Source organism: Xylona heveae, assembly GCF_001619985.1.
Source record: "Xylona heveae TC161 unplaced genomic scaffold L228scaffold_3, whole genome shotgun sequence".
Classification (NCBI taxonomy): Eukaryota; Fungi; Ascomycota; class Xylonomycetes; order Xylonales; family Xylonaceae; genus Xylona; species Xylona heveae.
This window is the reverse complement of record NW_017264195.1, coordinates 1,275,606-1,300,521: the sequence shown is the minus strand read 5'-3', so window position 1 is coordinate 1,300,521 and position 24,916 is coordinate 1,275,606. Positions and strand designations below refer to the sequence as shown.

General features: G+C 48.7%; 6 protein-coding genes across 6 annotated transcripts; 2 read left to right on the top strand and 4 right to left on the bottom strand.

Annotated features, from left to right (window-relative positions):
- Positions 1–1,087: 1,087 nt before the first annotated feature.
- Positions 1,088–1,489, bottom strand: L228DRAFT_94768 (hypothetical protein). The gene has a single exon (XM_018336998.1). The coding sequence runs from the start codon at positions 1,450–1,452 to the stop codon at positions 1,165–1,167; it is 288 nt and encodes a 95-aa protein (XP_018189892.1). The 5' UTR covers positions 1,453–1,489; the 3' UTR covers positions 1,088–1,164.
- A 1,669-nt stretch (positions 1,490–3,158) lies between these two features.
- On the top strand, positions 3,159–8,241 carry L228DRAFT_94720 (hypothetical protein). The gene is made up of 5 exons (XM_018336997.1): positions 3,159–3,453; positions 3,594–6,721; positions 6,780–6,944; positions 7,003–7,290; positions 7,368–8,241. Exons 1-5 carry the CDS (start codon positions 3,329–3,331, stop codon positions 8,120–8,122), a joined length of 4,461 nt encoding a protein of 1,486 aa, XP_018189891.1. The 5' UTR covers positions 3,159–3,328; the 3' UTR covers positions 8,123–8,241.
- Positions 8,242–15,206: 6,965 nt separating this feature from the next.
- Positions 15,207–16,691, bottom strand: L228DRAFT_208882 (hypothetical protein; the record flags this gene model as incomplete). Its single annotated transcript, XM_018329781.1, has 1 exon — positions 15,207–16,691. The coding sequence occupies one exon, from the start codon at positions 16,689–16,691 to the stop codon at positions 15,207–15,209; it is 1,485 nt and encodes a 494-aa protein (XP_018189890.1).
- A 3,017-nt stretch (positions 16,692–19,708) lies between these two features.
- Positions 19,709–22,399, top strand: L228DRAFT_94628 (hypothetical protein). The gene is made up of 2 exons (XM_018336996.1): positions 19,709–20,051; positions 20,118–22,399. Exons 1-2 carry the CDS (start codon positions 20,009–20,011, stop codon positions 22,280–22,282), a joined length of 2,208 nt encoding a protein of 735 aa, XP_018189889.1. The 5' UTR covers positions 19,709–20,008; the 3' UTR covers positions 22,283–22,399.
- Positions 22,400–22,802: 403 nt separating this feature from the next.
- L228DRAFT_94613 (hypothetical protein) lies at positions 22,803–23,103 on the bottom strand. The gene has a single exon (XM_018336995.1). It carries the CDS (start codon positions 23,011–23,013, stop codon positions 22,843–22,845), a length of 171 nt encoding a protein of 56 aa, XP_018189888.1. The 5' UTR covers positions 23,014–23,103; the 3' UTR covers positions 22,803–22,842.
- A 90-nt stretch (positions 23,104–23,193) lies between these two features.
- L228DRAFT_237274 (hypothetical protein) lies at positions 23,194–24,571 on the bottom strand (the record flags this gene model as incomplete). The annotated part of the gene is made up of 2 exons (XM_018330914.1): positions 23,194–24,153; positions 24,242–24,571. The coding sequence occupies 2 exons, from the start codon at positions 24,569–24,571 to the stop codon at positions 23,194–23,196; spliced, it is 1,290 nt and encodes a 429-aa protein (XP_018189887.1).
- Positions 24,572–24,916: the final 345 nt, after the last annotated feature.

Here is a 24,916-nt window from a genome sequence, read left to right as displayed (position 1 = left end):
TCTCAAGGTGCCAATCGTCTCTCGGCACTGGTGGGCAACCCTCGGGAGCGGACGTCTTTGATGGCCTGAGTCGTCAATCCCAATCCCGGATCGAGAATTCCGATGGTGAGGCCCGAAGGACCGCTGGGTGAAAGATGGAAATTCCCAAGTCGAGGTCTGATCCCATCGTCTACCGATCGAGCGTTCACCGTTTTTCTCTCTTCCAGTGTTCCAAATTCAACCACCAATCGTAGGGATCAGAAGGAGAATTTCACAATGGCGAAAGCAGCCAGAGTGTTAGGAAGGTTAGCCGAGAAGACGAGTGCCCCGGGCAGCCATCAGCTCGAGGCAAAGCAAAGAAGGAGGCGAGCGAATGTTCTCCAGGGAAACCCCGGGGGTTGTCTATGGGGGTGGGAGGGCAAAAAGCAAATGAAACGAGCGTGGATGGAATTATTGGTGAAAACTGCGGGTCTTACAGAGCGGGTGTCAGCTGTGTTGGTGCGGAGGAGGGAGATGTGCACAGGGTCGCCCGAAGCTAACTAACCCACGGGGGAACACAAGTCTGAGCGAACCGGAGCGAAGAACTGGGGACACACGGAAGACAAACCCTCCAGATTCACGCGGAGAGGAGAACAGTGGAATCTCTCGACTTCAATTATTGGACAGGGGGCATCAACATTATGATTCTAGAATTATTTCACGAAATTATGCAGTATAATTATTATCAGTACCATCACTATCATCTCATATATATCTTCTCGGTACGTGGCATTGTACAAGAGTAACCGAAATGCTTTGAGCGAAGCGAAAGGCTACGTGTATCACACAGTAGTTCTTCAGATTTTCGATTAGACGTCTTTCCTGCTGTTCCTTTGGGGCGGAGGAAGAAGAGAGAAGACAGAAAAGAGAGAGAACAATGAATGCGACGAAGATTCGTAAGCGCACCTTTTGAGGGTCTCGCCCAAAAATTCCCTTACCACCTATAGTCGAGACAGTTGTAGTGCGAGCAGTGAGAGAGGTGATCGGCGATAGAGCAGTGGATCGCGTTGAACAGCCCGCGCCAGACGGTTCTAGCCCACGCGCTTCCCTGTCGCACCCCAATATATTTGCCCGCCACTTTGTGATTCGCCTGTGGAGTCTTTGACGAATGGCTTAGGGGGAAGTAGGTGAGCGGTTCGGCTCGAGTTATGGTACACAAGAGAGCCGAATAGAGTACAGTATCGCAGCACAGATTGCGACTGAAATTACCAAAGTGCTTATGCGCGAAATAATTAGGGGCGTAAAGGTTGACCTCTTCTCATTCTCTGAATTCTGCGAGTTTGGTTGATTAATTAGAGTGCTACTTATCTGTCTTAATTGGGCCGACATGGTAAAAGCACAGCCGGGGGCGAACGGGTGAAAAAGGTGCGAGGGCGCGAGAGCGTGATGCGCGCGATGCGGCAGATGGCGTGCCCGGACTCCACATAATCGCATGATAGCACAAAGCCAAAAATGGTATTTAGTTGGGGACACTCTGTTTAGGAGGTGGGTGCTTTTGCTCCGCCGCAACGTTGGTAAGAGCCAATCAACTCCTTCCAGAGAAGCCTGTGGCTGGAACAGCAATACCAGGCTACACCCAAATCCATCCAGAAACCTGCAGTAGGAGACCAATCAATCAAGAAACACTTCTGTATCGTTAGTACTGCATGATTTCCAGGGGTGAAACAGTTGGAAGCACGACGACTGCCAGCCTCCTGTTGTAGGAAAAAAAGTGTGAAGCCTGTCAAATCCCATGGTGTTTAAAAGCCCCTGAGATTAAACACATCCTTCAAACTGCGCCACTTCCGCTTCGGGGGAAGGAAGAACATTTTAGTAATTTATCTCATTTTAGAATTAGTCTTTAAGAACGCATAGACAATTAGGGTGTCTAGAAATTACATATGCCAATCTGACTACCTACTATTTTACTAGAATTCGACTTGCAAAAGCATTGAACAGGACTTGTTGAAATTCTGACACGTGAAGAATGCATGAAGGTCGAATCTGGCAATCAGAAAGACTACTACATAATCTAATGCACATAACCAAAGGTTACATGAGATCATTGAACGCATACTGCAAAGAAAAAATCATGACAGAGAAGAGGGTACTGTACATTTCCTCCTTGGGCAAGCGGGGCTATCACCTTCTTCTCCTGTCAGACGATGCCAAATACATTACCGACTTTAGAAGCTACCTCCCTCGCCTCGAGCAAAACAACGATATGAGAGAAGAACGGCATGCTTGTCAATCATCTTCTTGAGGACGACTTCAATGCAGTCTTTGAGTATTGCCTCGGCGCGGCACTTGAAAACGCAGGAGCTTTAGTAATATAAAACCCGGGGCTTGGAATTTGCGGCAGAAGCATGTATTTTCCATCCATATAGATTATCAATTCGGTAAACTGCATTTGAAGTCAAGGGGGGAAATTCCAAAATCAAAAATAAGAATAATCATAGAATAAAATTTTTTTTTTTTTTAAAATAATAAGGCAGCAGTCTGAACTGTGTATAATGCGAATAGACACGAGGTAAAGTGAAAAGGATAGGTCCACTCGCTGTCAAGGAATTACTTGGCCGGTGATGGTGGTCTAGTTACGGTAAATTATGTGACCTCCTGAGATGCCATGCCTCTAGGGCCACAAGGGTATTCTTCAGAAGCACTTCAATTGAGAAATCCGTTCTACCTTTTTTGATTGTTGAATATAAGGCGACGAATTGTTAACATATTACACCCTATGGGCAAGGTAATCTATCCGCGCGACGGCGCGTGAATGACGGAACGCCTCCCGTCCGTGATCACATGACCCAAATTTTCGCTTCAACATCGTCGTCCGCCCTGACTGTTGGATTTTCTTCTACAGAGGCGAAACGCAATATACGTTGCGCTGCCACTACTTCTAGGGAGATCAACTCTCTCCATCTGTCAGCCACCCCGTTCGCGCCTTCTCTCCGAGTATCGTCGCTCATGGCTCCGGCTTTCCTATTTTGACGAATTTTCGAGTGGGTTTTGTTGTTTCCTCCCGATGCGGCAATCGCGACCTCTCAGTAACGCGACACCTTCACTACTGCCTCATCAACAACAACAAATCAGTACGCGGAAAGAAACAACAGATCAATATTAGCGACATCATCAGGTCTTGACTCCCCACCCATTTCCAACATCTCGTACGACGTCTTCAAGCCCTCGCGCAACCGTAACAACTGTGAATCAAAGCGATATTCAATCTCCTGCTCTCACTAGTTCCCTTGAAGCTCCCTTTTGAACATCCCTCGTCATCAGAGATTTTGTCGTCATCCCAACTTATTCTTGGATACCATCCTGACTCGCAATGTCTAAGCGTGTACAGAACTCCCAGGGAAGCCGTGAGGGCTTCTTTAACGGAGACGGTTCCGACGGAAGTTCCACAATGGATAGTCCCAGAAAAGCCACTGCGGCTCAGTTGGCTCGCCGACAGTAAGTATACTTTCGCTGACGAATTTGTTTTGGCATCAATATTGACCTCGTGGCTGTGCTCGATGACCCATTGCGCGTTTCTTGAACGAGAGAGATATGTAAAACAGTCCCTTGGATGCTAACTTCTGCCTCTTTTCTAGGATCAAACCAGCCAAGAGCAGTCGCCGAACCGGCAATGCGTCCTTTTCAAGCCAAAACGCACCAGGTTCGCCCGTTGGACAGTCCAATGGAAACGTTTTTGGATCTTCCCTGAGCTTCCCACCGTCTTCCAGTGGTGACTCAGGTCAATCGAATTCCCAACCGTCTTCTTTTAGCGGATTTGGCAGCACTGGTGGGGGTGGATTCAACTTTGCCGCGCCGAGCGCAGGATTCTCATTCTCAGCTGGGCCGTCCTCTAACCCATTTGCCAACCTAAATGGCGCGTCGAACCAGACTGCTCATACCAAGCCCGACAATCAATCCTCCGGGTTTAACTTCTTCTCACAGTCTCCCAGCGCTCCCCAGAGTAGCAATGAAGCACCGAAAACCAACCTATTTGGAAATATTAAGCCCGCCGATCAAGCTTCAGGGCAGAATATCTTTTCCCAATCCCTCAGCGCTCCTCAGAGCAGCCCCAAAGCACAGGAAAATAACCTGTTTGGAAACATCAAGCCCGCCGATCAAGCTTCCGGGTCAAGTCTTTTCGACAAATCACTCAGCGCTCCTCAGAGCAGCCCCAAAGTACAGGAAACTACCCTGTTTGGAAATATCAAGCCCGCCGATCAAGCTTCAGGGCAGAATTTGTTTTCCCAATCCCTCAGCGCTCCCCAGAGCAGCCCCAAAGCACAGGAAACCAACCTGTTTGGAAACATTAAACCCGCCGATCAAGCTTCCGGGTCAAGTCTTTTCGACAAATCATTCAGCGCTCCTCAGAGCAGCAATGAAGCAAAGAACACCAGTGTATTTGCGAACATAAAGCCCGCCGATCAAGCCTCCGGGCCTAATAACATCTTTTCGAACCCATTCAGCTCTCCCCAGAGCAGCAACAAAGCGCAGGAAAAGGACCTACCCGCCGACTCCAAGCCCGCCAATCAAGTCTCCGGGTTGACTCACTCTTCACAGTCACTCAGCGCTCCTAAGAGCAGCAATGAAGCAAAGAATACCAGTGTATTCGCTAACATCAAGCCCGCCGATCAAGCCTCCGGGTCTAATAACATCTTTTCGAAGTCATTCAGCTCCCCCCAGAGCAGCAACAAAGCACAGGAAAATGACCTGTCTGCTGACTCCAAGCCCGCCAATCAAGCTTCAGGGTCCGATAATTCTTCTATCTCCTCCAGTGCTCCTCAGAGCAGCACCATCGAAGCGCAGAAAAATAATCTGTCTGCTGATCATAAACCCGCCAATCAAGCCCCCGGGTCCACTAATATCTTCTCGAAATCTTTAAACGCTCCTCAAAGTCGCAATGAAGCACAGAGTGCCAGTATATTTGCAAATCTCAAGCCCGCCAATCAAGCCCCCGGGTCCACCAATCTCTTTTCGAATCCATTCAGCGCTCCCCCGAGCAGCAATACCGAAGCACAGACAAAGAATCTGTTTGTTCAAGCGAAACCCGATACTCAATCTTCAGGGTCCAGCAATATCTTCTCGAAATCATTCAGCGCTCCTTCGAGCAGCGACAATGAAGCACAGACAAAGAGTCTGTTTGCCCAAGCGAAGCCCGATACTCAATCTTCAGGGTCCAGCAACATCTTCTCAAAATCATTCAGCGCTCCTCAGAGCAGCAACGAGGCACAGAAATCTAATCTGTTTGCCCAAGCGAAGCCCGATACTCAATCTTCAGGGTCCAGCAACATCTTCTCAAAATCATTCAGCGCTCCTCAGAGCAGCAACGAGGCACAGAAATCTAATCTGTTTGCCCAAGCGAAGCCCGATACTCAATCTTCAGGGTCCAGCAACATCTTCTCAAAATCATTCAGCGCTCCTCAGAGCAGCAACGAGGCACAGAAATCTAATCTGTTTGCCCAAGCGAAGCCCGATACTCAATCTTCAGGGTCCAGTAACATCTTCTCGAAATCATTCAGCGCTCCTCAGAGCAGCAACGAGGCACAGAAATCTAATTTGTTTGCCCAACACAAACCCGACAATCAAGCTTCAGGGACAAATAGATTTTCTCAACTGGTCAACGCTTCCCAAAATGGCAAGGCAGAACAGGCAACCAGCAAGCCCGACACTCAAGCTTCAAATGTCCCCCAAAAGAAGGACGTCCCTACAAACGCAAATCATACAAACTTTTCACAACTGCAGCAAAATGGAGGCATGATTCCTGCTCAGATCGGTGCGCTCAATACGACATTCAAGGACGCAGTTGCAGCCGCCTCAATCCATTCGGATCTATCTCTGCTCGTTCAATCATATTTGGAACGACGCCAAGCTATCCTTGACCAAGACGCGACAGGAGAGTTCGGTACCACTCACGTGACCTCGGCTCCCCCAGTAGGAGGCCCCCTTGGATCATCCAATAAAAGAAAGGCGGACGACAATATCTATGAAGATAAACCCAACGACGCTGAAGCGACTCACAAGAAGGCCAAGCCCAACGAGCCTTTAAATGGAGTGCACGCTACACAAACAACCGTTTTTAATAGCCATGCCGGTACATCGAATAAGGGAAAGGCAAATGAAGAGATCAGCAAGGCTCCGGAAAGCCATGTTAATGGATCGATGGAAATGAAACCTGATCGCCCTATGACAAGCCCTGGCAACCAGCAAGCCGGTGGAAACGTCAGTACCCAAGCAAGTCTTAAATCGGCAGCTCCAACCTCGGCAGGGCCACCAAAATTCTCCATGCCGAAATTTGCGGGAGGAAACGCAAATTTCGCAGCCTTCGGCAAATCTGCCGAGGCGAGCATGGAGAAAGAAAAGGCCAAACGTAAGGCCGAGGACTTCGATTCTGATGAAGAATCAGAAGAACAATGGGAGCGCCGAGATCTCGAAGCTCAGCGGGCCAAAAAGGCCCGGCTCGCTGAGCAATCCCAGGGACGAACAGCAAAGTTCGTTCCTGGGAAGGGCTTCGTTTGGGAGGGCGAGCGTAAGGACACTTCCCCCGATGAACAGCGTGATGCTAAAATGACTAATCAGGATGCTGAAGCTCAGCGGTTAACCGCCGCTGAGCCGGCCGCTCGCCCGGCCCCAAACGTTTTCAGCAATCCAATAACAGCAGCAGCAGCAACAGCTGAAATTCCAGCATCGAATACTGTTCGCCCCGCCCGAGGGGGCGAGGGGTCAAAGGGTACGTTCGACCTCCACTTGCTAATGCAAATCAACGATCTCATACTGATTGGGTACAGATTCCAGCTCCGTCACTGGACCTTTTCAGTCGGAGCCGGAGTCGGAGCTGGGGGCAGGCGTCAGTACTGCCTCCAGTGATGATGATTCCGGTACGGCGGCCCCTCTCTCCCTTGCTGGCGGGGCTACCTCGTTGCTTGCCCCCCGGGGGGCTGCGGGCTCGAAGGGTAAGTTTGACTTTCCGTGGTGATCCATTTGGATGAATTTGTACTGATTTTGATATAGACTCCAGCGACGGAGCTGGACCTTCCGGAACAAGGTCGGAGCTGGGGACAGGCATCAGCACTGTCCTCGGTGATGATGGCTCTGATACGGCGAGCCTTCGTTCCCCCGGGGGTGGGGCTGTCTCGATTTTAGACAGCCCCAGATCCGAAGTGGGGTCTGACATCCGGGAGACGAACCTGTTTGCTAGTCCATCTGCTGCACTTCCAAAGCTGGAAGGGCGGCAGGTAGAGGAGCTCCCGGATGATGCTGATACCGTCGAGGACGCTGGAAAGGCTACCGAAAAGCCAGGTGAGTTTTGAGAATTTTGGATGTTTTTTGTATTTTTTGGATAAGCGCGTCATCTAATATGATTTGTAAAGCTGTAGGCTTGACTGCTTTCACACCTGGCAGTGCGCTCCCTCCGGCGGCCTCACAGTCGCCTGGAGGGAGCAGCATTTTCGGTAGCCCCTTCTCGACTGCACAGCCAGGCACCCTCTTCGGATCGCCAAAGAGCGACCAAACGTGGAAGCCGGACTCGCCGATAAAATTCAGTCCCGGCACAACCTCGGTGGCGGCTCCCACGTCGTCGCTCTTTGGCTCTGGCAGCAACGTCGGGTTCGCATTTGGTGGACCCCCGAAAGCGCCCGACTCGCTTTCTCCTTCCACGGAAATTTCGCGCGCCACCACACCTGGAGCAACAACCGACACTGGCGCCGAAAGCGCAGCTGACTCAGCAGCTGACGCCGGCGAAGCCTCCGCTAGTGAGGCGCCTCAGGCGAACTTTTCTGCCCGGGGCCCTGGAGAGGAAAATGAGGATGTCCTTTTCCAGGTCCGAGCCAAGGCTATGATGATGGTTACTAACGATGGTAAGAAAGAGTGGGAGAACAAAGGTGTGGGCCCTTGCCGCATTCTCAAGCACGAACACACGGGAAAATCTCGCATCGTGATGCGGCAGGATCCCAGCGGCACTCTGGTTATCAACGCGGCTGTTTTAAAGGGAATCAAATATGAGTATAAGGCACCAAAATCTGTTACATTCCAAACAGCAGCGGCGGATGGGAAGCTTAGTTTTTGGCTGGTACGTGTTGGTAAAGATTCGGATGCTATGGATTTGGCAAAGACTCTAGAGTCGGCCAAGTAAACGCCTGAGCGAGACGTACCCAATCGAGTCTGCCTTCAACTCTCGTGTGTTGATTGTACCGTCTCTTCTTCTACTACCTTTTTTGGATTCTTTGTATGATGTTACCCGGGGGTATTTTTGTATTAGTATTGGCTCCGTTTTATTGAATTTGCTTTTACTTTTCCTGTACATAACACACAGTTCTCACCGCAAAAGCGAATTGCATAGGTAGAGTGGCTGGATTACGGGGGAGCAGATATGCATAGCCTTTTTGTCTTCTTCCATTTTGTTTGTTATTTTCAGCTGAGGGTTTTCCATTGTATCTTTACAAGGTGTCTTGGTCATTGGCAACACGATCATGTGCATATTATGCTGGCGTTTTTCTTCGATTTTCCGCAGGGTTCTGTCATCTCTATGTCTTACCCCTCCGCATCCATTAAAGACTTCTAGCGGCCAAAAATTGTCATATTGTTTATATTAATTTTGTTTAAGCGCACAATTCTTTTTAATTCTGGGTACACTGATGCTAGCCGCCTTGCACTCACACTATGTACAATTGATTGACGGAAGTGTAGAAGCAAATTGTGAATATTATTTCATTCTTCTTTTTCCTCTTTTATCAGACCCAGCCTTGTTAGATGTTCTTGTCAAGAGAGCTGTACTTCGAAAAATCTTCTGAGCTAGAGAGATGGTATAGGCCTTCGCCAGATTCTAGGAAAGATGACTAGCCTATCGATTTCCCGCATCTGCACTGCAGCAGCGATTTGCGTTCTTCAATACTATGCAAATCAAATGACTGATCATGCATCGTTACAAATGGAGAGATGGCAGTAGTAAGGCTGGAGGGAGACTGACGACGGGGATACGCCGGGCCGTCAACTGGCGTCTTGCGCTAGAAACCAAACCCTGCGAATCTAAATGGATGATATTCGTTTGTCACAGTTGAAAAGTTTTCATGTATCAGGAGATCTGAAGTGACATATGACATAACATTGGATATCCAGATGGTGCTAACGATGCAGGAACGGCCGAGCAGGACGCGTGGGACCGCGTTGCAGACCGGAAGCGCGGGAAGAGGACCGACCGAGTGGGTGCCGAATCTAGACGAACATTATTAACCAAGTTGATGACTCTTTAACCAACTTAGAGGAAATTCTGCCACATTTTGTGACCGATGAAATGATGCGGCCGCCGTTGAGCAAAAGCGCGGGATGCAGGAGGAGCATGTCTTGAAACAAGGATCTTTCCTTTTTCTTTTCGAACATGTCTTCTATTTGCTTGGCTTGCAAGATGTTTTATTTTTGGCTGAATATCCAGACGCGGTATGACTTGCATAAAGGTGGCTTGCCGGGGACGTCGCTGCCGACAACCGAAGCGCACGCACGATCCTCCTAAGCCATCGGAATCGAGAGGGAATTTAGATCGATCATATCGGCGCCTTGAAGGGATGAGCGGCAAAGAGATATCACTTTCACATTTCCCGAGATCTAGCTACAATAAATGTCAGTACCCGCTAACTCTTCATCGCGATCGAGCTAATGCCAGGGAGATCTAGGTAAATTGCCTTGAGCGCTTGACGAAATGCATATATCATGGAATCCTTGACGCGCTGAAAGATCCCTGCTTAAACTCGAAGCCCAGCCTTTTTAGCTTTCTCTTGCCCTCCAGCATGGCGCTCATCGGACACATCGGCCCGAGCGGCAAAAAAGCAAAAACTCCATCCAACGCAGTGAGGTACAGTAGGCCTAACGCAAAATGTTGCAAAAATAACATTCTACGCCTCAGCTGTACCCTTGAGGCAAAAGCTTGCCGCTCTGCACGGATTATGTGAGAAGATTCCTCAGCTCGCAGGTACACGCGCGGAAGCTAACGCATCAGACACGCTTCCACTGCTACCGGATATGCATCTTTGCCGCTGTGATGCATCGTTATGCAATGCCTGCGTGCTCGCAAACAGTTTTGCTTGGGAATATGCTTGTCAATGCGAAGAAAAACTGAATTTTGAATGTACGCAGAGAATCCATTGGAAACTTCAGATCTTTGTCTGAAAAAATGAGAGCCGCTTTGTGATGAAGATTTAGTAACGGACAAGGATCATGTCAACAACGAGATGCGAGACAGAATACCACTTTGTCCACCAAACGATAGCATAAACTGAAACGCTAATGGAGTGGAGCTTCTTCAGTTCAGATCGTGTTTCAAAATTTTCAAAGCTATTTCCTGTTGCGACATCAAAGGAAAATTCTTTGACTCGATGGGCAACGATGAACATTTCAGTCAAACGACTTTGCAGGGGCTCTCATTTTCCTTTTCCCAGCTATGTCAATCTTATTAGACCTACCAAACGATTCTTTACAGCATGACACAATAAGTGTGATTTGGGCCGGTGACGTCGACTCGGACTGGAGACGAGAATTGAAGCTTCTGTCTTTTGACCACAAAAGAAAAGTGACAAATAAGCCTCACAGTCACATGATACGACAGCAGATATGATGGCAGAATGTAAGTCGGCTTTCACGCTTTTACGAAAACGCCTTGGCGCCGGGGTCGCCGATAGGAGGGGGGAAGGGCGGAATGGAAAAGTGCAGCATGTACTATACAGCACATAATACATGCGAACCGACGATCCGCGCGCAGGGGTTCTAATTTTCCAGGCAGTCTATGGCCCTAGCGGGAGATCTTCCCCGGGGAACGAACTAAAGTTGGACCCCGGTCATAAACCAAACCCGGTTGGCGGGTACAATACCGTCCTATGTTTTCTGTTTTCCCTTGCCCCCCACCAAAAGGGATGAATTAAAGCTAATCTTGCCCTAGCATTAGCAAATTTTTGCCAATGAGAAAAACTTCGAACCATCACTTTTTGTCTACAGAGAGAATAGGCAATCGACCTGAGAGCGAGCTCAAAAGTAGAAACCCCTTGCTGGTGCAGCTCGGTATAGATGTGGTGACGCAATGTAACCACTTGGAAAGGGAGATTGCGATGGGATGAGTGGCCATGGATTTTAAACGGTCAATCGCGATTCTGACCAGAAAGCATGCCATCTCTAAGACAAATTTTGAGATTGACAATACTATGTAGATGCGAATCAGCTGCCTTTCAGCAGCAAGGAAAAGCTTTTATGGTGGGCACATGTCTGTCTCAGAACCGTTGCGGGTCATCCCGTTTTTATTGCTTTTTCCTTTGGGAAGCACTGCATTTCAATGAGTCCTTTCTATGTTACCCCATCAAAGCACATGTCCTGCACACGGGGGAGAGTTGTGCACACATGTCCATACCTCGCTCAACGTCCCGCATTTATGCCATACTCATTTATGCGTGTAAGATGCATGGGCGTTGGAAATGTCTCAAATGCATGTGTCAGTTAGTCGATTGGACTTGGTGAGAAATCCGCTCAGGAATTGGACGTGCACTTGAGTATCGCGAGAAAGGAATGAGGGTGAATGATCAAAGCACACGGCACAACCAAGCTCTGTCAAAGGGATGGTATGGAAGTCAACAGAACTAATTCATATGCCATACATTAAACGGTTATCACAGTCGAAGACCGACGCTAGGAAGAAATTATCAAATGTATACAATTATAAAATTAAATGTTGAAACGTTGAGATTAAAGGGTCTATGTTCAATGGCCCCGATATGCCTGGGGCTGTTTAGTATGTGCCTTGCATTACGGTAACTTTTTTATCCTCGGCTATCAAGTACAGATAACGTTCTATGAACGAGATGCGGGAAGAAGATTCGACTGTACAGCGCGTATGTATAGCTCTATCAACGCCAATAATCAATAAATTTTTTAGTTTTATAAACAGTTTTACAATATCATCGTATGATGCGGATGATATAAGTCGTTGTGCCTAGAGAGAAAGCCATGCCCACAGCACAGGTGCCCGAGAGCGTTCATATCCTTCTCAATCTTCGTTGAGGGTAGATCACTGAGAGACCATGTCTTGATTGATTAACCAGAAAAAAACTCGAGTCAGTATGATGGCTGGGTGGCACAAGTCTTCCAAAATTCTAGGGGGTTACGAGAGCAGTTGATACCATCTGCTGCATTACCTCATTGATCGTCACGAAGAGTTACTGCTTTGTACTTACTCATATCTCTGACTTTTTCCTCCTAAACATGTCGCCATCAAGATTGGGATCATGCACCGACCTCAAGCTACACAAATATACGTTTGAACAAGAAAACATCCCGACTAAGGTGAGTCTAGATCTAGATCTAGATCGCGATCAAATAACGTGGGGTTTGGGCGATATAGTTCGAGCCCTCTTATTGAAAGGATGTCGACTTCTGACGACAACAAGCCTGGAGGGATCTAGACCCAGTAAGCCAGAATGCCCGGCAAAAATGGGTAATTCTGTTTCAGTGTGAAAAATAGACTTTGGAAATATAATCATCATCTGATAACGGCATGATTCAAATTATCTCGAAACCCTTCTTGAAAGAACGAAACTGCCACCTGTCACGGCCTGTCATGTACCTATAGGTGCCATTCAGAAGCAAACCAAAATTTTAACTATACCATAACTACAGTTAGTCTTAGTTTGGACTTCTGCCTAGTTGGAAAGCTCCGCTTCAGTTTACCAAGGGAGAAAATAATAAACCAGTCAGGCTGCCTTTTCAAGTGGCGTATAACTAGACTCGGGAAAATGATACAGTACCGTGGGTAAGCACCACCCTACCGCGCACAAGTACGGCTCGCTAAAAGTACACTAAGATATATAAACCAGGGTTCATCCCTTGGTACTAAACACACTCCACTACAAGCACTCAGGGTCTGTGTGGCTGCCGACGGGACGCCTCGAAAAGCCTTTGAAAGCTTAAAACCCTCCAAATTGGGAAATGCAGCGGTCTGATCCAATAGGATCGAGCAGTGATGGCATCTAGGAACGAGCAGGGATATAGAAAAAGGAAATAGAGTCACTGTGTTCAGCTCTTTTCCAGCTGGGATATATCCCGAAAGGGAAGACGTAAGACCTTTTCCCTAGAACTCACGGTCCCTTTTCCTTCGTAAAATTGATGACTAACTTACGCTGCAGAGGAGCTTTGCTGGTTCTCCTCAGCGCTCGGCCTTTCGTCACGTCGCAAAATTTACGCTTTGACTTGCCTGTGCTTTTGGGGGGCTCTTGAACACTGGATACTGGAATTAGAATTGCGTGTCGCGTTCTACTGAACTGCGCTGTTACATAGCCCAGAAATGTTATGACATGAACGAATCGACTGACTGGGCAAGAAAAAGCTAAGTGAGATAGGAAGCGTTGGGGGAAATGGAGTGGCACACCGCGGACAAGAGACACCTTCAAGACGTTGGACGTAAGACGAACAACGGCTTCTGGGCTGGAGAAATCCACGGAAGGCTGAAACATTCCAACTGCCAGAACATCGCAATACCCAATGGTGGTGGTAAGTTCTTCAACCGCCTGCTGGTGAAAAGTGTGCAACTGACATTTACCGTTGTTGCATTACATGCACTTCTACAGTTATGCATGTACGTATAACGTCTTAGCTGCAGTTATTTCACGCATAAAGGTGGGTTTCGCAAAAACAGTCATGCAAACAAGCCAGCCAAGCCAGCTCTACGCATGTCTCATCTGCACTGCTGCCAGGGTACTACTGCGGAAAAGCAAAACGTTTGCTCAGTCACTTAACTCGAATGACCGCGGTAGAAAAAAAGAACCAGATTCAGCTGCCTTTCAATAATGAAGAGCAAATCGCTTAGCCCCACTAAAGAGGCAAAGGCCATAACTACAATTTATAACCAGGGAATTGATAAATGCAACTGTAGCCAATACAAGGAAAAACAGAAAAGGGAAAGCCTCGCAGGGCACAGACGCACGGAGATTGCCATTCATATCTCCTTTCATCAACACAACCCCGGTCTTTTCCCCTGTTGTTCGTCAAAAGCCCCAGTCTATTTACGAACGGGACGAACCGACAACTCGCCCAATACGTCCTCTGGTATCATCGTGGGGACACTGATCCATCCATCCATCCCAACTTTTTCACTTTGGTTGGAAAAGGTACAGATTTTACCTTTCGGAATGAACATACCCGCTCGGCCTTGGCTTTACACAGACGACAAATGATGCCATCTGTCTGATGATTTGGAATCCTTCTTTTTGAAAAGTGGCTTTTGACGTTTGCCCTTGCCGGCGCGCACGAGATATCTGTACGTCGATCCTGGAGGACCAAAATCAAATCACTTTTTTCACCTCACTTCACTTATTCGATGCATTTTCACTTTTGGAACGAACAGAAACCTCGAAAAATATGAGATATACGGATTATCGTTTATTATTCACATACCTGTATGTATACCTGAGCCGTATTAAGACTACTTACTACATAGAGCTTGGAGCTCTCCTAGCTTCGGCTCCCACCCTACCCCTCGCTTGCACTAATTGCACCACGAGGCGGTAGAAAGAGACCAAAAATGAGAGGAGAAAGAGTAAAAAGTGGGAAAAAAAAATCTTCCGAGGAAAGAACAATCTGGTATAAGCTGTTGAAAAAAGTGGGAAAAGGTATAGTAGAGAAGAGGCAGTGGCAGTTTCATCTCGGCGTACTGGATTTCCAGGCGCAACCCAAGGTAAGCATGCCATTCGACGCCACTGCCATGTGCCCCCCAATAAACGAAAAAGAAGCCGCCCAAGAATTTGAACATGACCCTCTGGGAAAACGGACACAGAGAGAGGCGGACACCCTTGCAGGAAAAAGTCTAGATTTGCCCCAGAATGAACGACGCCCCCAGTCCTTTCCCAAGCAACCAAAAAAACACCTAAAAAAAGAGGAATATACAAACAAGGAATCTATGACAAATCTTTTAATCGACTGGAGCCACCCGAAACAAAAGAACCGAAGAAAGGGGGAATATTGATAACAAAAGAATTAATGGGTAATAATGACATGAATAAGAGATAGGCGTGTCATTCGTCAATGGCGTTTCGTTTCCGATGATGATGATGATGATGATAGTGATGATCGACAAGAGAGGCGCGATGTCGGAAGAACTAGCTCCCCCAGACCCTGGTCGGGAGATGTAAAAAAAAGGGCATGTATGCTGAAAGTGAGGAAAGAGCAGGAGGGGTTCCAACCTAGCCTAGCTAGGAATCCCAAATGGGTCCGTAGGCTGGTATACCCCTACTCTCCATACCATAGACCAGCTTGTGCGTGACTTTTTGATTGGACACGACAAAGATGGCCTCGGCTTGGGCTTCGAGGTAGAGGCGGTAGGCGAGCGCGACCAGGTCTGGGCGACCAGTTGCCCTGGTATTGATGATGATGGCTTGCGGGTCGACATTGTAGACGGCATCAATGATGGCCTTGCCATAAGTGTCCTCCGGATTCGGGGTGGACCAGATCATCCTGCATTGCCCTGGCTTGGCATTTTGGAGCGCGAGACAGGGTCCGATTCCCGAGCCGGTGGCGACGACCACTATGCGTTCAAAGAGCGGGGTGCAACGCAAGACGTTGAAAGTTGGGTCGCCGCGTACCCACAGCCGACTCGGCTGTCGCTGTATCTGTCGGTTGGTCCAATCGCCCGCGTTAGACATGACCAACGAGAAGCCGGACCCGTCGGGCTCAGGGATGGTTGCAAATGCGTGCCACTCCTTGAGAGGGCTGTCGGAGATACGGATGCCCGCGCAAAAGATCATCTTGTAGTTGAAGTGCATCCGGACAGCGTGGTCGGAAAGGTATTCTGAGCGGACGGCGACCTTGCGGAGTCGAAGCCAGGGGTACGCAATGCTGATGGTGATGACTATCAGGAACCAAAAAGTTGGTGTCATGACGAGGGCGTGACCCAGCGACGACATGTCCTCCGTCTGGCGCCGGCTCGCATTGGTCATGATGATGGTGTGGATCCAGAACAGCAGCAGCACTGACCAGCCCGCAAACCGGTGGACGGTCTCAAAGCTATCATGTGCTTTGATGCGGAAGCGTGGAATGGCAAAGATCAAGATCGCCACCAGCAGCGCAATGATCAAGTATGTGACGGCAAGTGTTGCCGGATCCCGTTGCGCCGCGTCCGCGTCCGCGCCGGCAGTAGTCAAGTACTGCGCAGTAATGGTGTAGGTGAAAAGCAAGAACCACATCACGGATGCAGTGCCACAGCTGCTGTGCAGACCACCGAAATGGAAGACCTTGGCGAATCTTCTTCGGATCCACAGTGGTGCGCATCTGGGGACTGCGGCGCAGATGACGAAGAGCAAGTTGATGACATGCTCTTGCCGCATCAGGATAGAAACCATGAGGTTGGCAGAAGTGGCAGTTGCAACATCTGTTAGTTTCAGCGTGTTTGAAGACGACTTGTACTTTCGAGCCAACAATGCCACAAGAACAGCAGCATTGGCAATGAAGACAACAGAGAACAGTCTTCGGTACATGGTGAAAAATGTATGCCGAAGGTACCGGACAGGTCGTGTGCCGCGTTTCGAAGGAAGTGGTTGCGGTTCCTTTTCTGAGACGAAGGACTCGACGCTGTTGACTGATATCTGCGTACTTGAGTAGATTGAGTTCTTCACCGAGTGACTCGGAGCGGCTGTTGGCAGAGGTTTCTGAACTTCTGTGGAAGGGACTTTGGACAGCATCAAGCCCTTCTCCAAGTCGCAGTCCAGCTGGACATGGTTGGTTGGCTCTGCTGGTGGAGAGGCGGGTACAGACATGGTTGTGGCCCTTTTCTTTTTGAGTGCAAGGAGATTGGCTGGCAATAACCGTTTATAAAGACAGGACAACACTATCAAGCAAGGTCTTTTTTTGAGGACAATGGACGAAAAGGTTCAATGGACAGAAAAAATGTAAAAAAGAATATCTTCAATTGTCTTAACTAAGACCGAGGAGTGGGAATCTTGGAAACATGCAAGTAATTGATGCTGGAGTTTGTTTGGAGAACAAGAGTATTTATATTGTGAATAGCATCGAGGGCCCAGAATGTGACCCGCACCTCCTCATCTCAATCAGGATGTCTCCACCGATCGATCTAGCAGGGAGCTCACACACGTCACTTGGAAAAAACGCGTGGAAAAGGGAGTCAGTCGAGCTGATAGTCCCTAATGCCGGCGGGCATTCCTGGAGGAATGAGCACTTGGATGGTCGTCAGGTCATCCAATCAATTGTCACAACACCATAAAAACATGTGTCGATCGAAAAGGTCAGGGTGTGTCGAGGCGAGCGGCACTTCTCCACCATCCCATGCCATGGATGTCAGGAGTAATAGCGCGCAAAAAAAAAAAGTGGCTTCGTCCCATCCATTGTTTTGAGCAATCAATTGGGACAAGTCAATTCGCAAGGCGAGCAGGGGAGTATGGCCACGACCCCTCGTCGCCCAGATGCTGCCGGCAGGAAAGAGACGCAACGGGTGACCCAGCGACAAGGTGGGCTGCATTACCTTTCGACAAAATAGAGGCTTGCACGCTACACCCTGCGTTCGACATGCAAGCGCCTAGCGCAGCTCCTACCGTGCATGCAGATAGCATGGCCGGGAACAACTCTAAGGACCCACGTCGGCGCTGAAGAACTAAATCGCCGCATCCAGGCAGTTTGGGAAACATTGTGTCCATGGCCTTTGGTATGCTTGACGCCCTCCCAGTTGCACAGATGCCCGGTTCGCGCTTGCCAGATTAGTTGTATGTAATGGACGATAAATTGATCCCTTTGGAAGGAACAGGATGTAAGATGATGAATGCTGATTCCTTTTTGGGGGGTGAAAAGCTGTCGTAGTGAAGAGGTAAGCCTGATTGGGGAAAAATAGAGTATGGTGTGTAAGTACCCAGCTTAGAGCCGATTCTCTCAAACCCATGGTAACCCCCCCAAATTAATCCGTGGGCAAGGTTGCGGGCGAAATTGAGACGGATGCAAGTGGTACAGAACCAGGGCGGGCGCGGAGGACCAAAGCTCGCCTGGGCCAGAGCGTAACGATTCATCATAATGAGGACGTCAAGGAGTCAAAGAGCGAAGGGTTAGCGCATTGGTCTCACTCCGAGATAGTCCAGCGACAGCCTTCAGTGGCACCCAAGGGTTTTGAGGCCACGGATGGCGACTCACTGTGTTCCGCGGATCTAAATGTTAGGTTGTTTCTTGTTCTCTCTCTCTTTCTATACTCCCCGCAATTGCAAAGGGAAAAAGGTATTTGATTGCGTAGTTTCGCGTATCTGGTGGAACCGGACAGCCACGCCGCGTAAATTCCTTAAGTGTATATTTTTGCCCAATTTGCAAAAGTAATATGACGAAGGATAATCCTGGTTCGTCCCAACTCCAATGAGGCTTCCCGTTTCCTGTTTTCAATCGATTTCAACCTCTTTCTTTCGATGCTGAAGAGCGGGACTAGAAGGATCTGTTTGGGTATCGGAATGGCGGCATGTGGAGCCCCATCTAGCCGCATATACGCCAGAATGCATAATCTACGTCCATGTGGATGAGACTGAAGAGGTTTGCAGCAGCAGCGACCCGGCGGTGGCTCGAGGTATTGGTATCTCCAAGGATATCGCCAGCTCGTTGCTCATCACTTACCACTCTGCGAGCTCCGCTTTGGACCCTCACGGCAGTAGCTGGGAACTAAACAAATCAGCAAGACCCACTCGGAAAATTCAGTCATAAGCTGATCATCGTTTCTGTTAGTGTGAGGTGACGAGGGGTTGGTGGGGAGGGGGAGGGAGCCAAATGCGGGCCACCCGGTCGCATTTTGAGGCTGAGGGCCTCGTCTCGGCATTATTCCTCACAACAGGGTTCCCAATAATAATTCTGCAATGGAAGAGCCATGGGATGCACCGACAAAGCCATCCGCGCCGGCTAAACTCCCTTAGACCTCTATCAGCACAAGACGCTCCGAAGGAGGATGAGATGTCGTCTAAACTTGAGATCTGACCTGGTCCGAACGCGGCCGCTAGGGCGCAGCCGACGGGAAGCGCTCCGTTCTAGGAAGTCGGACGATGAGGCGCTATCGCTATTTTGAACGGAACCGACATCAACCCCACTGAGGAGAACTTGTTTGGAAACGAGACCTGAGCAATTGATGCCCATTCTGTTATCATTTAAGTATATTAATGGTGGGCTTCAAAAATTCCCGCTTTAGCCATAGTGGACCCAGTTTGAGGGGTTTCCAGTAGTCGATACGAGAGGGATGACGGAAACCGAGCGTGAGGGTCTCCTCTCACTTCCCAACTCTTGTAGAACGGCATGGCCATGGGAATGTCCCACGCGAAAGAGAGAGCAATGTGGAACAGCAAACGTGGCAGAGACGAGGAATGCGGTAGGTGTCTGTGTGTTCCTGTTTTTGCTCCTGTCTCTGTACTGAACGGTACAACACCGTCCAGGGCAATTGCAGTACCCTGAACAAACATGCTCCTTGGACAGATGCTAGGCATCAGCAATCGATTGAGAGAATAAAAAAAAGAAGATGCCGTCATATAAAGAGCGAAAGCTATATATCACTGAATTTTTTAACAATAAAGAATGATTATTCTTTGGATTGGTGGTGACGACTGAGGGAGAATCCTGAGATAGATTGTACTTTATCGATAATGAGATTGTTATCAGCACGTGACTGTATAATCAGCCCGCATCCGAATATCAAACGCGTGGGGTGAATTAATCACGTCCCACTTGACTTCATCTTACCACTTGTACATCTCATTCTGTGTATAATTCCTACTGTTGTCGTTCTTTATTATTGATTGCTGCTTTTACTGACGTATCTAGACTGCTGTCTCTTCTTGAAAACTTTCAAATGATGTGTATCAAAGGCCTTTGGTGATCTTATTGCTTCGTTTTTAATCGGAAGATACATTTCCTCTACTGCAGACTTTTTGTTGTGCCCCTGAGCTCATACACAAAATCATCCTAGTTTTTGTCGTCATACACTCCAACAATCTCATTGTGTGTCATTATCCTTGATGTTTTCTTGATCAGCATGGAGGAGCTTCCTGCGGAGCTCGTCTTCCACATAGCGACATGTGAGTGATTGGTTGCTCTGTCCACACGGCTATATGCATTGACCAACCCGTTTGTTTTATTATCAGTCCTTGAACCGGATGACCTCGTGAGGCTTCAGTTTGTGTCGCGAAGACTGTCCTCCCTAGCACGAGATCAAAAGCTATGGAAGCGCCTATGTTTCGAAAACTCGCGTTTTCAAGCCCTCCGACGGCGGCGTGAGCTGACGTCTGCTTCCATGGCCATGTCACTCCAAAACATCCTGATACATGGTGATTCCCGGGCTGTCGCACTCCAGCGAGCAGCGACGACGGCATTTACACGCCCAAGCCCGACGCCAGGCACCATTCCCGGCTTAGACTCTGAGGATGCAATGACGAATACACCTGCCAGTTTCAATGATATACAGGGTCGTCTGCCACACCGCGTAGCACTCAATGAAACACGGCGAGCAATGGCAAATTGGGATCCTTCCTATCCAACTGAGAAAGTCGATTGGTATCAGGAATACAAACAACGACATGCGCCCATTTCGATGGATTGGTTACAGCAGCCGACAAACGGCGCACAAAGGAGCCAGCGACAGACACTAGATGTCCTTGGGGTGGGACTATATCAGGACGATTCCGACGTTGCTCAGTATTCGCGAGTAGTTGCCCCACTCGGCGATGGAAGTGTTTGTCTGTGGGACCTTGACGAGGGCAAAGTCCGCGCCAGGAGCGGTCCAGGACTCCTTTCAGTTAACGGGCCATTCTCTGGACTAGACAATGGAGGAGGCAAAGCTGAGATGACGAGCACGGGTGTGGTGGAATGTGTGAGTGTGGATAGCGCGCAAAAAAAGGCATATTTTGCCGTACAAAGCGGCTTGAGCGAGGTCGACCTCGAAACGCTTCAGCTCATTTCGCATGAGCGGTTTCCGTTTTCCATCTCGGCCTTGTCAGAGGCTAGACATCCAGTGCCGCTGACAGTAGGCACAACGCTGAGTCTGCACCTTCACGACTCACGTGTAAGCCAGATGTCAAGATTCTCGACGACGTCAACTGATGAACGATGCGATATACCTGTGAGCTCATATGGTCATCGACATCACTGTGCCTATTCTACTGAAGACTATAGTCTTCACTCTTTACTTACCAGGACCTCCCTCCCGAAATACGCCCCCTTATTCCAACCGGGCCCACTATCAATTCTTCATCTGCCTACTTCTGAGGGAAGAATGAATGACGCCAGCGAAGGCGGCATCTATGTTGCGGGCCGCTTCTCCAGCATTCTCAATTACGATCGACGAACCTTTCCAAAGCTCCGAGGGCATTTACACTCTGGTGCGAGTCTCTGCAGTTTGACTTCGCTGCCATACCCGTTTACGTCCCTTCATGCAGATGTGTTGCCCGTGAACGAACTTTCTGTCGAAGACATTGCCGAGAGAAAATCTCGAGAAGGACAAACTCTAGTTGCATGTGGCGAATACAACACCAAAGGCTCGCTCGAGCTTTACGAAATATCCCAAAGTCCTTACACATCCAGCCACAGCAGCAATAACAATAAAGACAGCATAGATGCACCTAGCCTCAATCATGGAGGCCAGAAAACATCTACCTACAAGAACCGCTTTTCCGCATCAAGCTCCAAGCTCCTTTCTGTTGCTACGCATGGAACCCGTCTCGTTTTCGCCGACGGCAATGGCCTGCTCAAATGGGTCGAGCGAGATGGCGCGTCCGAAGTCCGCAGGTGGAACATCAACAATTCTCTCACAAGGCCAATACTTGACACCGAGTCTCACCATGAGCTCAATATTCGGTCCATAGCACAGCAATTTGACCGAGAGGATGACATACGCGATACTATCCGCTCACGAGGTGGGTCCAATGGCATCGGCAGCAGCACTACCAGTGCCGCCGCAGACATCACCAGGCCCTACAGTCCCGTCAACGACACGGTTGTCCGCAAAATCCTTCCCATCCCACAAAGCCACGGCCGAGGTCCAGGCGAGCTGCTTCTTTGGACAGGCGAGCAGATAGGAGTGCTCGGATTCGGCGGTAGCCAAAAGCAAAACTTATTCCGCCGGTCGTCATATTTGGATGATCCAGACCAAATGGAGCCTAAAGATGAGCGTGAAATGCACAGTTTACAAGAGCAAGCACGCGTATACCGGGAGGAAATGCTGCATGAGGAGGCCATGCGTCGCGCTCTGGAACGACAAGCCGATGAAGTGAGGTTTCTGCGAGGCCTTGGTTTTGGTCGTTATGGCATCTGATCGTCTTTATTGCGGAACCCAGGAAAAACATAGTACAAATGAGGGATCTTCATTCCTTTGTCTTTCTCAATTTTCTTTTTCTTTTAAACCCTTGTCTCTTCTCATTTTCCCCAATTTTTGTTTCGCCCGCCTTCATATTTATGCATTTCATGCCTAGGCTCAGGGAAAAAGACAAAGTCATTGGCATGGAAAAGCGGATAAGGTCTTGGGTGATGGGCATTTGTGTATGACTGCATGGACTGGATTTGGAGGACACGTATCATTAGTGGATATATAGCACTCACAGAGCGTTCTCACTCCTCACAGGAACAGCTGCCCAGCGGATTCATGCTTCGGGAAAAAGAACAAGACAAAATCAAAAGGGTTTTCTCAACATGTAATTATCGAACTGATGGACTGAAATCATCAGAATATAATGAAACACCATTATACGCCGAGAACAGTATTGGTCCAAATGGAAAGGAAGAAAAATATAAGTGAGTCAGAATTCAGATTAATTCTCGATATAACTATTCTGCCCGTCGGAAGAAAAGAAAAGCCATAACGTCATAATCGGATGTCTAGGTAAGTAGAAATCTCCCCGTCGTTTGGCCATCAAAGCATAGCAATGACCCGAAAAAAGAAGAACTGAAAGAAAAGAAAAGAAAAGAAAAGAAAAGAAAAGAGAATTGACGAAAGGAGAAGGATATATATAAGTGAAAATTAAAACAAGTGAACAAGCATGTATGCATGTAAAGCGAGCATCAGTACGACTAGTACTATAACTCCAGCCTATCAGAACCAGTTCCATGTTCAGTTAACTCCAATTTCCCTGCGGAACACATTTCCTCTGTTGGTGGCCCTGCTTATCAAGAGGCAGGCGTTTCGAACGAGAGGCGTATTTCCCTTGCTAACATAGATCAAGGTTCGTCTTAATGTGGTCTCCGAGTCTGAGCCTGACCAAATGAAGTGCTCGCTCCCCAGGACCCAGCTGAGAAGACAGATTTCGATTCAAGCTCGGTTGCAACATGGCTGTCAGGTAATATTCTCGGCACCGGCGACAGCGGTGGTGATGAGATTTGCTCTCGCATGAGAGAAGACGCAGGTTCTGACGGGTGTGCGCCTTCGGATATCAATGGCCGCGGTATTGTCGATGAAGCTGAATCACTGCTCATGGCGTTACTTTCGCGTTTGGGTCTCCTTGGAATTTCTCGCTGATGATACTGTTGCGGGTGCTGAGTAGGTCGGCTTCCCGCTACATCTGCTCTGCGTCGCGGTGCTGTGTGAGGCCTTGGTCGCTGCTCCCGAGCTCCAATTTCGATATTGGGCCCGGCTGTTCTCGCGCCGGAGCCTTCTCGTAGACCTTCTTCCCACATGGCTCTGAGGCCCACGGGACGAGACGCCTCTGCCACCCGACGCCGCTGGATCCGATGCGGGAGTTCTTTTCGGTAGGTCGATACGTCTGCGAGTCCCTGGAGTGGGACGGACTTTATCAAATCTACTGCCGCGACGCTTTTTAGGTCCGGCGCGAATCCGCCATAAAACGGCTGTCGTTCAATATACCACTGGTGGTTGAATCGAGAGCGTTCGACGATGATTTGAAACTCTCTAGGCGGGATATCAGATTCACTGTGTGTTGTTTCATCGGTGGCTTCTTCATCAAAGATGTCCGAATTAGAATGCTTCATAGAGGAGGTGGACGATGACGAGAATGATGATGCCATCTTTTTGGCAAGTTCGTGGATATAATCCGTTTCTTCAACAATTTTGTCGCCATCCAGCTCTGAGTGTAATGTGAATCGAACAGGAGAAGCATCGAGTGTAGCTTGTGCGCCGCCAGGACTGGCGAAAATGGCTAACGCAGCGTTTGGTGCAGGGTGTGTCGACTCGTACTGCAATATCTCAATTAATATTCCATTCTCGAACTAAGTGCGTATGAGGGTGTATGAGAGAAGAGAGTAAAAAAAAAGGGAAATTTACCTGTAGGTTCTTGTACATGACCACATCCCCGAAGCGTTCCAGCACCTTGAGCACAGCTCTGCTTTCAGCAACGTTTCGCGGGCGAGGGAATATTCGAACATGAACGGCCTTAGGATTGATAGTGGTTACAGAGTTGAAGTTCGTTTGGGGGAAGAATGCAGACGTCGGGTTGTAGCTTGATGCGTGGCTAGCATGTCTAACGGAAGCTTTGGACGCGGAATTTGAGCGAAGGTCCGTATTTGCAGATGAAGAAGAAAACGTGCGGCATGGAAATTGATTCGATGGAGGTGTGGATGATGTTTTCGTTGTAGGAGAGATGGATATTGTCATTGCAGTCGTTCCGCAAGACGATCGAGGAGTTCGAATTGTCCCTCGAGAAGCTGCCCATGCTGCTCCTCGGGTACATAATGCAGGATTCGCCGTCGCCATACGGTTCCTTGATTTATTGATGCTGTTTCGATCGTGCTTGTTCTCGCTCTCGGTGAGAGCCTAAGCATAGACAGTGGATGGTTGGAATTTTTGTAGGATGGAGATCGAAAAGCTCTAGTTGTGCTGGAAGCTCAGGCGAACAGAAATGTGAAGTTCAAGTTAGACATCACGTTCAAGCTCAGAGTCCTCTTGCTGCTGTCGCCGAATACCTTCAATGCTCAACGTTGGGGTGATCGACGTAACAGA